This window comes from Musca vetustissima, unplaced genomic scaffold, assembly GCF_032173495.1.
Source record: "Musca vetustissima isolate MV318-11 ecotype Yass unplaced genomic scaffold, APGP_CSIRO_Mvet_v1 utg2199, whole genome shotgun sequence".
Lineage (NCBI taxonomy): Eukaryota > Metazoa > Arthropoda > Insecta > Diptera > Muscidae > Musca > Musca vetustissima.
In genome coordinates, this window is record NW_026879439.1 from 252,080 (window position 1) to 266,248 (window position 14,169).

Below are 14,169 nucleotides of genomic sequence, written 5' to 3' on the forward strand. Positions count from 1 at the left end.
CAAAGAAAATATACCAACATACTATGAGGAGGAGGAGGCGAATGGTCATCGGCCTAGTTCCAGAGATACCGAACAACATCATAGGCAGCAAAGTCAACAACAGAATCATCATCATCAGCAGCAAAAAAGTGCACATCACTATCAACAAGACCAGCAACAGCAACATCATCAACGCCATCAGCAACAAAGACAACAACATCATTATCAGCCACAGCAGCAGCAACATCATCAACACCAACAACAACATCAAAAACATCATTCACAAACAGCACAACATCACGAGGGCCATCAACGACAGGCTCGACAACGTAACTCCGGTCCGGGTCCACAAACATCAAAACGTTTCTCCCGAGACTCACAGGCTTCGAGCCGTAAACCTAACATCATTCTTATTCTAACCGATGATCAGGATGTGGAATTGGGTTCGTTGAATTTTATGCCACGCACTTTACGCATTCTGAGAGATGGTGGTGCTGAATTCCGCCATGCCTATACAACAACACCAATGTGTTGTCCCGCCCGATCGTCGCTACTCACCGGAATGTATGTTCACAATCATATGGTCTTCACGAATAACGACAACTGTTCCAGTCCTCAGTGGCAGGCCACACATGAAACGCGATCATTTGCTACATATCTATCGAATGCCGGTTATCGAACTGGTTATTTCGGAAAATATCTGAATAAATATAATGGTTCCTATATACCACCGGGTTGGCGGGAATGGGGTGGCCTCATTATGAATTCGAAGTACTATAATTATAGTATAAATATGAATGGTCAAAAGATAAAACATGGATTTGATTATGAGAAGGTAAGTGGGACCATGATAAATTTTAAAACAGCATGTATAAAAACTCCCTGGCCTTTCAACCCGTTTATAAAACCACCCTGGATCATATATGTAGACTCCCTGACCTTTAGATCTTACACTTCTGGCCTAAAGTTGTCCTATAAAGACTTCCTGGTCCTTGTCTTCGCCTACAAGTTTCCCTGGTCCTTCAGCTCGTATATGAAGACTTCCGGACCCGTTAGCTCGTCTTTAAAGGTTACCTGCCCCTTCACGTTATCTATGAATATTCCATGACCCTACAGGTAGTATATACAGACTCCCTAGCCCTTCAGATAATCTATAAAGACTGTCTGGCCCTTCAGCTCGGCTATAAACACTTCCTGACTTTTTAACCCATCAGCTTGGCTATAAACACTTCCAGACTCTCTGACCCGTCAGCTCGTCTAAAAAGGCTACCCTTACCTATGAGTATTCCCTTACCCTTAAGGTAGTCTATACAAACTCCCTGGGCCTTCAACTCGTCTATAAAGACTTCATGGCTCTTCAAACCGTATATAAAGTCTCTCTGACCCATCAGTCTCTGAATACTCCCTGTCCCTAAAGCTTATCTACGAATATTCCCTGACCCTTCAGAAAGACTCCCTGGGCCTGCCCTTTATCTCACTTATCAGGACCCCTTGCCCCTTAGCTCGTTTATAAAGACTTCCCGACCTTCAGCTCGTCTAAAAAGACTCCGTGCCTAAAACACTTCCTGTCCTGCAGCTCATCTATAAATGTTTATAAGACATTCAGTTCGTCTATAGAATCTCATCCAGGCCATAAAGACTTCCAGGCTATTCGTCCCATTTATAAGGACCTCCTGGCGGGTCAATAGGATTCCCCTGACCCTTCAGTTCCCAGGCCCCTGAGATACTCTGTAAGATACCCTGTGGTCCTTCAGTTAAGAAAAAGATTTCCTGGCCTTTTGGCCTATACAGATTATCTGGACATTCAGTTCGATCATGGCTCTAAAGCTTGTCCCCCTGACCTTCATCCCTTTGGTCCGTCTATAAAGACTCCCTGATCTTCAGATCTTATACACAAAACTGCTGGCCGAAAGTAAAGACTCCCTGGTCCGTCAACTATTGGCTTCCTGGCCTTTAGCTCATTTGCAAAAGACAACCTGCCCTTCAGCTCGTTTATAAAGACAGCTCGTCTATTAAGACTCCCTGGTTCTTCAACTCGCCTATGAAATCTTTCTGGCCTGCAGCTCGCCTATAAAGGTTCATAGGACCTTCAGTTCTTCTAAATAGTCTCATCCCGTCCATAAAGACTTCCTGGCCCTTCATATCGTCTATGAAGACTCCCTGCTCCTTCAGCTCATCTATAAAGACTCCCTGAACTTCAGATCTTACACACAGAACTTCTGGCGTAAAGTAGCTCTTTAAAGACTCCTTAGTCCTTCAGCTCGCCTATAAATACATTCTGGCCTGCAGCTCGTTTATAAAGGTTACCTAACCCTTATAAACAATCTCAGGACCTTCAGCTCGTATCTAAAGACTCCCTGGCCACTCAGGTCACCTATAAAGACACTCTGCCCATCAGCTCTTACTTCCTGACCCTACGCCATGTCTATAAATGCTCTCAGTCCCTCCAGTTCGTCAATTAAAAGTCCCAGACCCTTCACGCTTTCTATAAAACATTCCTGTCCTTCAAGTTCCAATTGAAAATATTTCTTCAACAATTTAAATTTTTTTATTTACCCCTCTATTCTTTTTTTCTCCCCCGCCACATATAGGATTACTATCCAAATTTGATAGCCAATGATTCTATAGCATTTTTGAGATCATCAAAACAACAAAACCAAAGAAAGCCTGTGATGTTAACAATGAGTTTTCCGGCACCGCATGGACCCGAAGACTCGGCGCCCCAGTATAGTCATTTATTTTTCAATGTGACCACACACCAGTAAGTCTCCACCTCTACTCCAGCAATACTCAGATATTCAAATATTTAAAAACATCTTCCAATTTTTGCAGCACCCCATCCTATGATTTGGCCCCAAATCCAGATAAACAATGGATTCTGAGAGTTACCCAACCCATGGAACCGGTACATAAACGTTTTACCAATTTGCTAATGACGAAACGTCTACAGACTTTACAGAGTGTAGATGTTGCCGTGGAGAGGGTCTACAATGAACTGAAGTCACTGGGAGAATTGGATAACACCTACATTATCTACACCTCCGATCATGGTTATCATTTGGGTCAATTCGGTTTGATAAAGGGTAAAAGTTTTCCCTTCGAATTTGATGTAAGGGTACCATTTTTGGTGCGTGGTCCTGGTATACAACCCTCGAAGGTGTAAGTAAAAATATGAAATTAATTTTAATTATAAATCCGTTAATCGTATATCCTCTTCTAGGGTTGAAGAAATCGTTTTAAATGTCGACTTGGCGCCCACCTTCTTGGATATGGGTGGTGTTCCCACACCACCACACATGGATGGCCGAAGCATTTTGCCGCTACTCCTGAATAGACAAAAATTCATGAAAGAACCCTGGCCGGATTCGTTCCTTATCGAAAGTTCTGGTCGCCGTGAAACACCAGATCAAATAGCTGAGGCCCGTGCTCGTTTGCAGGCCGAACGTAACAGTATGAAACTGGCCAATAGCACATTACTGGAAGACCTTCTTGAGAATATAACAATATCCACGACAACGGCCCGTATGGATATTGTGGAAATGGAATCACGAGAGGAGGATCTATTCGGAGAACATGGTAAAGATAATTTGTGTTTGTGAAGCGTCTCAACGAGAATCAAGTTCAATAATGATAGATAGGAAAATCTCTATGGAATGACAAAAAAATTAGAGGAGAGAACTGAGGAAAGGCTCTACGAAGAAAAGAAGCAAATCTCTAGAAGAGCTTAAAGAGAATGTCGAATGTTTTAGTCAATCTGAAGTTCAAGTATTCTGTTATATAGAACTGAAGTTCAAGGACTTTTTGTAGATAATATGGAGTTCAGGGGGGTCTTCTTAGACGAGGTGAATGTTAGAAAGCCTTAGTAGGATTTATGAACTAATGGTCAAGATTATTCATATGCGATATGAAGATCGGGAAGACATGTCGAAGGTCAATGGGTCTTGTTAGACGTGGTGGAGTTCAATGAGCACAGATATGCATTTTAAAATTCAAGGGGTCGTTATAATCGAGCATGAAGAGCAGGACGCAAGAGAATTTTTATAGAGCCAGAGATTATTCATTGAGAAACTGTAGGGCCAGGAGCCTTTATAGAGCTGATGGGCCAGAGAGTACTTATATAGATGCGAGAAGTGCAGGGAGTATTTATAGACGGGCCAGAATCTTTATAGAGGATCTGTAGTGCCTATAGAGACTTCCTGGTCTTTTGTCCTCTCTATAAAGTCCCCCTGCGATTCAGTTCATCCACAAATCAGCTTCAGCTTGGCTAAAAAGACCCGTTAGCTCTTAAAAAAAAAAACAAGTGAAAAAGCGTTAAGTTCGGCCGGGCCGAACTTTGGATACCCTCCACCATAGATACACTGACAGGTACAAGTAATGAAAACATAGGGAACATACCAAAAAGGGGACTTATACCGACATTTGTAAAAACGGATTATGTAAACCATAATACAAATTTCAGATTTTTTAATGGATAATTATACCCTCAGCCTTATGGCTAATGAGGGTGTATACACTTTAACACGGTGCATATATGGGGACTACCCCAAAAAGGGGGCGAATATTAATAAATTTTGGTAGGGAGTTTCGCTACTATAAACAACTATAAAATACCAATTTGCAGCGAATTCGATTGAAAAACGCGCTCAAGAACCCCAAATTACCGAAAATTTGGTGTTACTCTTATATGGGGCCTACCCGAACAAATGTACCTATATTCATAATTTTTTGTGGAAATACTTATAACCTATTAAGAACCCAAATACTAAATTACAGCCAATTCGATGGAAAAATACGATCAAAACCCCCAAAATACTGAAAATTAGGAGGTGCCGTTATATGGGGGCTACCAGAAAAAGTGGACCTATATTTATATTTTTTGTGGAGACATTTAGTACCCAATAGGAACCCAATGTACCAAATTGCAGCGAATTCGGTTGATAAACGCGCTCAATAACCCGAAAATACCGAAAATTGGGCGTTACCCTTATATGGGGCCTACCCGAACAAATGGACCTATATTCATAATTTTTTGTGGAGATACTTGGAACCTATTAAGAACTCAAAATACTAAATTACAGCCAATTCGGTGGAAAAATAGATCAACACCCCCAAAATACTGAAAATTAGGTGGTACTGTTATATGGGGACTACCAGAGAAAGTGGACCTGTATTTATAATTGGTTGTGGAGACATTTGGAACCCAAAAAGAACCCAATGTACCAAATTTCAGCGAATTCGGTTGAAAAACGCGCTCAAGAACCCCAAAATACCGAAAATTGGGGGGTACCCTTATATGGGAGCTATGCCTAAACGGGGACCGATAAAGCCCATCTTCGAACTTGTCCTGCCTGCAGGACAAGTTCGAAGTTGGCGATCTATGTCAATTCGTTTAGACGCTAAAGTGATTACAACAGACAGACGGACATGGCTATATCGTCATAGAATTTTACGCTGATTAAGAATATGGGGTCGGAAATGATTATTTCGATAAGTTACAAACGGAAAAACAAAAATGAATATACCCAAAAATTAATAGACAGCATGACCTCCTTCAGCTCATCTATAAAGACCCCCTGGCCCTTCACCCCGTCTATTAAAACTGCTAGGTCATTCATCTAGTCAATGTAGACTCACTGGTCCTTAACTCCGTCTCATAGGACCTTCAGTTAATCTATAGAGAATCATACCGTCCATAAAAACTCCGAAGTCTTTGATTTAAAAACTCCCAGGGCTTCAGCTGGAGGGCCAGGGAATCTTTATGAAGGAACTGGAGAGCCAGTAATTCTTTATTGAGGAACTGTAGCGCCAGGAAGTCTTTATAGCTGGAGGGTCATGGAGTCTTTATAGAGAAACTGGAGTGCCAGGGAGTCTTTATAGAGCTAAAGGACCATAAGGTCCTTATCAAGAAGTTAGAGGGGCAGGGACGATAGAGGGCCAGGGAGTCTTTGTAGAGGAATTGTAGGGCAGAAAGTATTTATAGAGGAGTTAGAGGACGAAGGTGTCTTTATAGTAACTGGAGGGATAGGCATGATTTATATACGAGCTGGAGGGCCAGGGTATCTTTATAGAAGAGCTGGAGGGTCAGAGAGTATTTATAATTGAGCTAGAGAGTCATGAATTCTTTATAGAGGAACTGGAGGGCCACGGAGTCTTTATGAGGAGTTGGTCATGGAGTCTTTATAGAGTGGCTGGAGGGACAGGGAGTATTTTTAGACAAGTTGAAGGGTAATGTGTCCTTTTCGACGTCCAGAACGTCCGTTCAGGAAGTCTTTATAGAAGTTCTGAAGACCACGGAGTCCTTATGGACGCTCTAAAAATCATTCATTTAAAAAGAATCCAATTGAGTCAATTTTTCTCAAAAATTTCTAATCGTATCCCTTTTTCTGATTTACAGATACTGACAATGAAGAAATTACCGATGATGATTTCGAATTTGAAAATGATGAAGATGAGACGGATACCTCAGCTGCTATTAACGAAGAGGAGGAGGATAACGATGCCACAAATGATGAACTCGAACAACAAGATCAATTTGATAATAATCTGCCATTGACCCCGTATAATACAAAAATGATGCGTTTAAATTCGGAATGTTCTGATCCAAGTCTCTTGGAAGATTGTAGAGCTGGGCAAAAATGGAAATGTGTTAATGAGAATGGAAGATGGCGGAAACATAAGTGTAAATTTCATGTAAGGGACTTATATGACCTAGAGAAGGGAAATGAAATTAATTGACTTTCTCTTTAGCTCCAATTGCAGCATCATTTGGCAGAAATATCCAAATACCCAAAGAATCAAAATAAACGTAATTGTGCTTGCTTTACACCAGATGGTGTGGTCTATATTAAACCTGAAGTTCGGAAGAGGTAAGGATTTGAATAGATATTGAAGATTCTGAATAATAAAAATTGTGTTTTTAATTTTAGGAACCAAAACTTTGGTAAAAATTCCCGACGCCACAAACGTGACACTGAGAATTTCGATATCGAGGAACTCTACCATTCTGAGCTGCCCTATGAAATGGAAGAATTATTGGATATCCATAAAAATGTACACAACCTCGAGCAGTATCTTTTGGAGCAACATAAAAAGAACGCTGAAAAGTTATCAAGGCCCAAAAGAGAACTTACGGCACATTTATTCGAAAATCCTGAAAATTTAAATAGTGAAGAGAATAAAAAGAACAACGCTTCCAATGATGCCATCTCCAAAGTTATACAAGAAATTCAGGATACTTTGGAAACATTGGAGCTGAAATTTGTTGAACATGACTGGACGGTGAATAGTACCTCAAAGACATCGGCCACCAAAATGACTTCGGCTGGATTTGTACGAGGCGGAAAATTCCCCAAAGTGGGTGGTCGTGTCGGTACTCGTTGTTATATTGAATCTCAAAGTGGTAAAGTCAATTGTTCCGATGTTATTTATGATGACGAGAAGACATGGCGTAAATCGCGATCACAAATTGATATGCTTATCAAGGTATTGAAGGATAAAATTACCCATTTGAAGGATATCAAGAAGCAATTGAGGGAAAGCAAGCAGCAGCAACAGCAAGGGCGTTATTGGAATAATGAATTCGTCAACAACAACAACAATCGGGGAGATCAATACAATAATGGGGAAGCGAATACCAATGCTTATGGCTCGGGATATCGTCATCAAAAGGGTCGTCATCGTGGCCAACAGCCTCAGTCTCAACATGGTTATAATCGTTATCACAACAATGCGGGAGTTATGGGTAATCCCATGTACTCCTCCGCTGGAAACAGCGCTGGAAGGAGACGAATCATTGTATCGAATGTTGAGAATCCTGAATTCGATATGAACTATTTTACTAGTACTTCACGCAGAACCAATTATGAGGAGATTATGACCTCGACACAGAAAAACAAACATCGCAATAATCAAGTGCCAAATACATATACGACCACAACTCTGCCAGATGGTCCAAATAAAAATACCCCATGGAGAAGTACATCGGATGAAGGTAGGGTTTTTGGCAATATGGAATCAAATGTTAAAATTTCCTTTGATTTTTGTTTCCAGTTTCCCAAGGTAGCTATGAAGAATCCAGCTATCCAAGTTCCACCTCGGAGAGCATAGCATCCAGTTCGGAAATGGGCCACAGAACTAAACCCAAACATCGAGGACAGAAGGAAGAAGTCAAAGAAACATATTACAATTCTAGGCATGATACTGGCAATACTCAATTTTCAGGACCAGCTGAATGTTATTGTGAACCGGATACAGAGTAAGTAATATGCCAGGTAAAGACATCGTCAAGTTCGGGCGAGGCGATCTTTTTAGCGAAATGGAGTCTCTATAGACGAGCAGAAGGGATTCGCTATAGACGAGCCGATGGAAGTCTCTATAGACGAACCAAAGGGAGTCTCTATAGACGAGCCGATGTAAGTGGCTATAGACGAGTCGATGGGAGTCGCTTTAGACGAGCCGATGGGAGTCGCTATAAACGAGCCAAAGGGAGTCTCTATAGACGAGCTGAAGGGAGTCTCTGTAGACGAGCTGAGGGTACTCTCTAAAGACGAGATGAAGGCAGTCTCTAAAGACAAGCTGAAGGCAGTCTCTATAGACGAGCTAAAGGGAGTCTCTATAATGATCTCTATAGAAGATCTGAAGGGACGAAGTGAAGGGAGTCTTTATAGTCGAGCTGAAGGGAGTCTTTATAGTCGAGCTGAAGGTCCATATAGACGAGCCGAACAGAGTCTTTATAGACGTGCCGAAAGAAGTCTTTATAGGCGAAGGGAGTCTTTATAGACAAGCTGAAGGAAGTCTTTATAAGCGAGCTGAACGAAATCTATCTGTTCTCCCATTTTTAAATTGTTCTTACGTGGCGCCCAACAGGGGGCCATTCAAGCCGGATAAATGTGGCCCTAAGGGGCTTTTATATACGAGCTGAATTGAGTCTCTTTAAAAGAGCTGAAGGCAGGGCCATACAAAACTCATTTATACGATCCGTATGTAGTTTTTATAGACGAGCTGAAGGGAGTCGTTATAGACTAGCTAATGGGATTCTGAAGGAATTCTTTTTTATTTGTTCTTACATGGCGCCCAACGTGGGACTTGTGTAGACCAGCTTTAAGTAGTTCGACTTTTTACAGATGCCCCAAAGAGAGAAAGAGAGGGAATTTAATAAACTAGCGTCAAGTTGGACGCCATTATTTTAAATATCGAATATTTCATTCAGTTTTGAATTTTATTCTTATTCTTTTCCTCTTTTTAGTTATCAAGATTCCAAAGAAATTGCGCGAGAGGCCAGACGCAAATTGAAGGAGGAAAGGCAACGCAAAAAGGAAAGGAAACGGATCAAGAAGGCACGCCTGGAAAAGGAATGTCTATCGGAGAAAATGAATTGTTTTTCGCATGACAATACTCATTGGCGTACCGCCCCGTTATGGAATGATAGTCCATTCTGTTTCTGTATGAATGCTAATAATAATACTTATTCCTGCCTAAGGACCATAAATGCCACACACAATTATTTATATTGTGAATTTACGACGGGACTAATAACATTTTATGATTTGAAAATTGGTAAGATGATAACCTCAAAAATTTAAAAACTAATTTCGAATTATAATAAAATCCGCTTTCAGATCCCTTCGAAACTTTAAATCGCGCCTCATCGCTTACACAGGCTGAGAAGTCGTATATGCATGATACATTGGCCAAACTCAAAAGTTGTAAGGGCAAAAGTTGTACCATTAAACGTACAGTGACAGTTGTAAATTCGAACAACTCCACCAGCTCAAATAGTATTATACAAAGAGGCACGAAGCGGAAACATGGTAAGTTTTGTGGAAAATCGTTTTGAATAAAAGGGATATTCATTTTTTCTATTTTATTATATAGTTTCCAGTTTAATAACCTCATCACTGAATGGCAATTCCGATTTTGTTTCCAATCGCATGGATTATGAAGGATCACCGACAAAACGCAGGAAATTGTCAAGGTATGTTGGAATTTAAAGGGAAGATAATGATCGGGTAATCTTCATAAGCGAGCTTGATGATAAAATACTCTTAGTTCTCTTATGGTCCATGAGAAAATATTCTTAAAAACCTCATCTTTATTTTTCTGAAGATCCTTGAGAAAATCCTCTTTAAAAATCTATTCTTTAAAAACCAGTTTTTTGATATTAGAGTTTTTGATATATAGGGGCTGATAAGAAGTCCTTTTCTATGAGCTGCAGAATAACAGAATATTTATGCAGAAGCATTTAAAGACGAGCTGAAGGGTTGGGAGTTTTAATATAAGATACCCTTCACCACTATGGGTATATTAAGCAGGACTATTAACATGAAATTGAATGAAATAAAATATGTGATATTTATGTAAATGTGAATCTACCTAGATATATCCATAAAGTATGTAAATCGACTTCAAACAAATAAAATAGGTCATCCGTTGGGCTATGTCTGTACTTCTAGAAAACGCAACTGCGTAATTCTATGCTCAATTTTGTAAGTTGTGCAAAAATTGATGTCAAACTGACTAACAATTTACTTGAAATCGGGCGAAAATATATATGGAAGCTCTATCCAAATATTAAGCGATTTCAAACAAACTTGTCACATGTTACGTTATACTAATTTCAGAACGTTTCGTTCCTATCAGCCTATTGGTTCCTTGGTGCGTCAATTACTTAAAATAAATCTATATTAAAAGGGAGCTATATCTAAATCTGGACCGATTTTCTCGAAAGTTGGCAGACATTATTCTAGGCTCAATTCAGTACGTTATACTAAATTTCGTGCAAATCGAAAGATATATAGCGACTTTGTTGTACCATTTACATGAAATCGGACGAAACTATATATGGAAGCTATATAGAAATCTGGACCGATTTTCTCAAAACTTGACAGACATCACTCTAGGCTCAATTCAGTACGTTATGCCAAATTTCGTGGAAATCGAAGGATATATAGGGACTTTGGTGCACCATTTATATGAAATCGGACGAAACTATATATGGGAGCTATATCTAAATCTAAACCGATTTTTCCCAATTTCAATAGGGTTCGTCCTTGGGCCGAATAAGTGACCTATGCCAAATTTCATCCAATTCGGATCATAAATGCGACCTGTACTTTGTTTACAATTTAACATGCACAGACAGACATGCACATATTCTCAAAAGGAACCATGTGTCTATCTCGTTTCCTTTTGCCTGTTACAAACATATGCACAAAGACATAATACCCTGTACCACAGTGTGGTGAAGGGTATAAAAATGTTCCTTGTTGAAATATAAGCACATATTTTGGAAAACTTCAGACATTTATTTTTCACTTATTTAAAATATTAATAATTTCTCTTTATTTTAGCCGCTGGCCACCGAGCTCCACCACCGCAAACAACAACAATAATAATATAAGGCGTAAACAATGGAAGCTGCAACATGTAAATCATCAACAACAACAGCATTCCTATTATAATCCCCATCAAAAGAGTCAACATTTAAGACCATCAGCATATAATACTAATCACCACAATAGGATGGTGCCTCATCAACAGCGGCAACAACACCATCATCAACAGCAGCACCAACAACATCAGTCACCACAATCTATGGCCTCTGAACGTGGTAATAGTATTCGAAGAAATCGTTTTCATGAGGAGGACACCCAACGCTATCAACACAATGCTGAAGTTAAAAAATCAATGGCAATAGGATCACCATCACCACCTCAATCATCCGCATCATCTCCAACAGCACCAAATGCCACAGTGACAACAATGCAACAACACAAAGAGGCCAAGGATAATGTGATGGGTGGTGGTGTATTGTATAAAGACATCAACAGCAATAATAGTAGCACAACTTCACATGCAGATTCTGCAGCGGCTGCAGATGCAAACAATTCCAATTGGATGCCATCTTCCTCTTCAACACCAGTGCCATCATCCGATACAGTAGCAGATGCTGGACCATCGGCATCTTCATCATCATCATCATCATCACTTTTGCCACTGGATAGTGATGGTGATGATGCTGAATTTTTGAAAATGCATAAAAAACAACAACAGCAACCAATGACCACATTACCCGAATTAAGTCTGTAGTTAAGTATTTAAATTGTGAATTCCTTAAATTATTTTCGATTAAGCAAAGAAAAAATAACAAATTATCCCAAAAAGAAAAACGAAACTGCAAATTTTGTCATTAGAATATTTAAAAGTTAACAAAAACAACAACAACAAAACTATGCGCATTATTTAGGCAGAAAAAGCAAAGTGAACCAAAAACCTCGATGGATCCTTTAATAATAAAGTACAATGCGGACATTAATGGGTGGCTAGGCAGGTGATTGATTTTTGCCAGGAAGGAAATATTCCAAAGAGAAGGCTGTACCCTAGATTATCAAATATAAATCGGAGCTTTGCTAAGGATTTGAATGTGTATTAAGTATTCGATATTATCAAAACCTTTTATTGCTGGCAATGATGAAATAGAATAATAACACTAGATATTGTCCTACTTTCCCATTGCGGTTAATAAGCCAGAAGCATCCCACAAATATCTGCATTGTCCATCCCAACCAAATTTCATTCCCTTCCTTCCTCCCTCCATCAGAAAAAAGGAAACAAAAAAATCCAACTAAGACGTCCGCTCAAAATGAACATCAAGAACAACAACAAAAATGTTTAAAATGATATTAACCGAAATTCGAAATTATTTATATATACATACATATGTAGTAATACACGAACAATGAATATATTATTATGTATATGCTCATTATTTATTAGAGAATTTAAAAACAAAATAATAATAATTAATATAGAAAAAAAATTAAGCGCTCCTTTCAACAACATATCCGCCAACTGCATATCTATAAATCTCTTCTAGACAAAAACAAATACATTAATTACATTAAATGATTTATTATTATTGTTGTTGTTAGATAACCCAATGAAATCTGCAAAGAAACAAGCAAACAAAACGAACACATAACCTATAATTCATAAAAAAAAACTAATTGGTATTTATAAGATTTTTTGTATGTGAAAAGTTATCATGGTGTGCGTATGAAATATTTTTGAAAAGAACCAGACGAGAGCAATTTTATAAACGAACAGAAGGTCAGGATATCTTATCTGAATGTCGGAGTCCTTCTAGAGATCCTGTGAATCTTTAAAACAGCTCTTAGACCATCTGAAGACCTGGTAAAATAGTTCAGGGAATTTTTTTAGAAAATATAAAAATTATTATATTTTTCCGACCTATGAATAAGTTATTATAGAATTTATTCTTTATGGACGATTAAGGGGACCCCCCATTCTCGGGGTAAAAATGTCCCTACAAAATTTCAAGTGAAAATCTCAAGAACTCTTGAAGATATATATAGATTTATTGTGACAGCATCAAGTGGCGGCTAAAGGGCTTCTCAAACTTTAAACACGTTTTTCTCTTTTGCGAATGGCGGGCACGATAACTCAAAAACTAATAACCCAATCGATACCAAATTTTTACACGTTTCTCTGTGAGTGTATAGCTCTCGTATGAACTAGGATAAAGCCAATCGGCGAAGATCTTCCTTATTTTTTAACTTGGTTTTTGATCAAAAATCGGCGATTTTTCAAAAATATTTTTTCAAAGGTCCGCCATTTTGTTAATTTTAGAGGGAAGTCAATAATCCTAGTTCATACGAGAGCCACACATGTACTCTTTCTAACACCGTTGGAATTTTCGGATTCCGATGTTCCAGTGAGGAGTTGTCATGCCCGCCATCAAAAATAAGGACTTTTCTTTAATTACAAAAAACAACAACAAAACAATAATTTTTTTTTGTAAATAATTGTTCCTCTCTTTTAAATCTTCAAAGCAAAGCAAAGTTACAAACCTTAACAAACTTTGGTATTGATTTACCAGCCCATAGAAAATCTTGAAAAATTAAAATCGAGAATGGGTGGGGTTCCCTTAAAGGTTAGGTAGGTTGTCATGACTTGATTCATTCATTTATATTCATTTACAAAATAAAACAAAGCATGGAGTCCTTATATGTGTTTCCCCTTTAAAGACACGAAGTCTATGTAGAGTTTTTAGGATAGAACTCAATGTCAGGGAGTCTTTATTGTCCAGTTGAAAGGCTCTGATACATAAAGTCTTCATAGTCGAGCTGAAGCCTTACGTGTCTTTATATAATAGTTGAAGGCTATGTTCAA

The 14,169-nt window shown here is 38.9% G+C and overlaps 1 protein-coding gene across 1 annotated transcript; it reads left to right on the forward strand.

The window, feature by feature from the left end:
* Window positions 1-232: 232 nt before the first annotated feature.
* LOC133324350 (extracellular sulfatase SULF-1 homolog) lies at window positions 233-12,066 on the forward strand. Its single transcript, XM_061533195.1, has 12 exons — window positions 233-814; window positions 2,571-2,740; window positions 2,812-3,138; window positions 3,200-3,570; window positions 6,374-6,669; window positions 6,727-6,845; window positions 6,906-7,969; window positions 8,029-8,233; window positions 9,224-9,534; window positions 9,597-9,792; window positions 9,860-9,952; window positions 11,328-12,066. Exons 1-12 carry the CDS (start codon window positions 437-439, stop codon window positions 12,064-12,066), a joined length of 4,269 nt encoding a protein of 1,422 aa, XP_061389179.1. The 5' UTR covers window positions 233-436.
* Window positions 12,067-14,169: the final 2,103 nt, after the last annotated feature.

Excerpts from the sequence above, each read along its gene's own strand:
- LOC133324350 (XM_061533195.1), top strand. The coding sequence starts at position 437 with ATGCCACGCACTTTACGCATTCTGAGAGATGGTGGTGCTGAATTCCGC. Across the intron at positions 2,741-2,811 it reads TTCAATGTGACCACACACCA|CACCCCATCCTATGATTTGG; the intron begins GTAAGTCTCCAC and ends CAATTTTTGCAG. Across the intron at positions 6,846-6,905 it reads AAACCTGAAGTTCGGAAGAG|GAACCAAAACTTTGGTAAAA; the intron begins GTAAGGATTTGA and ends TTTTAATTTTAG.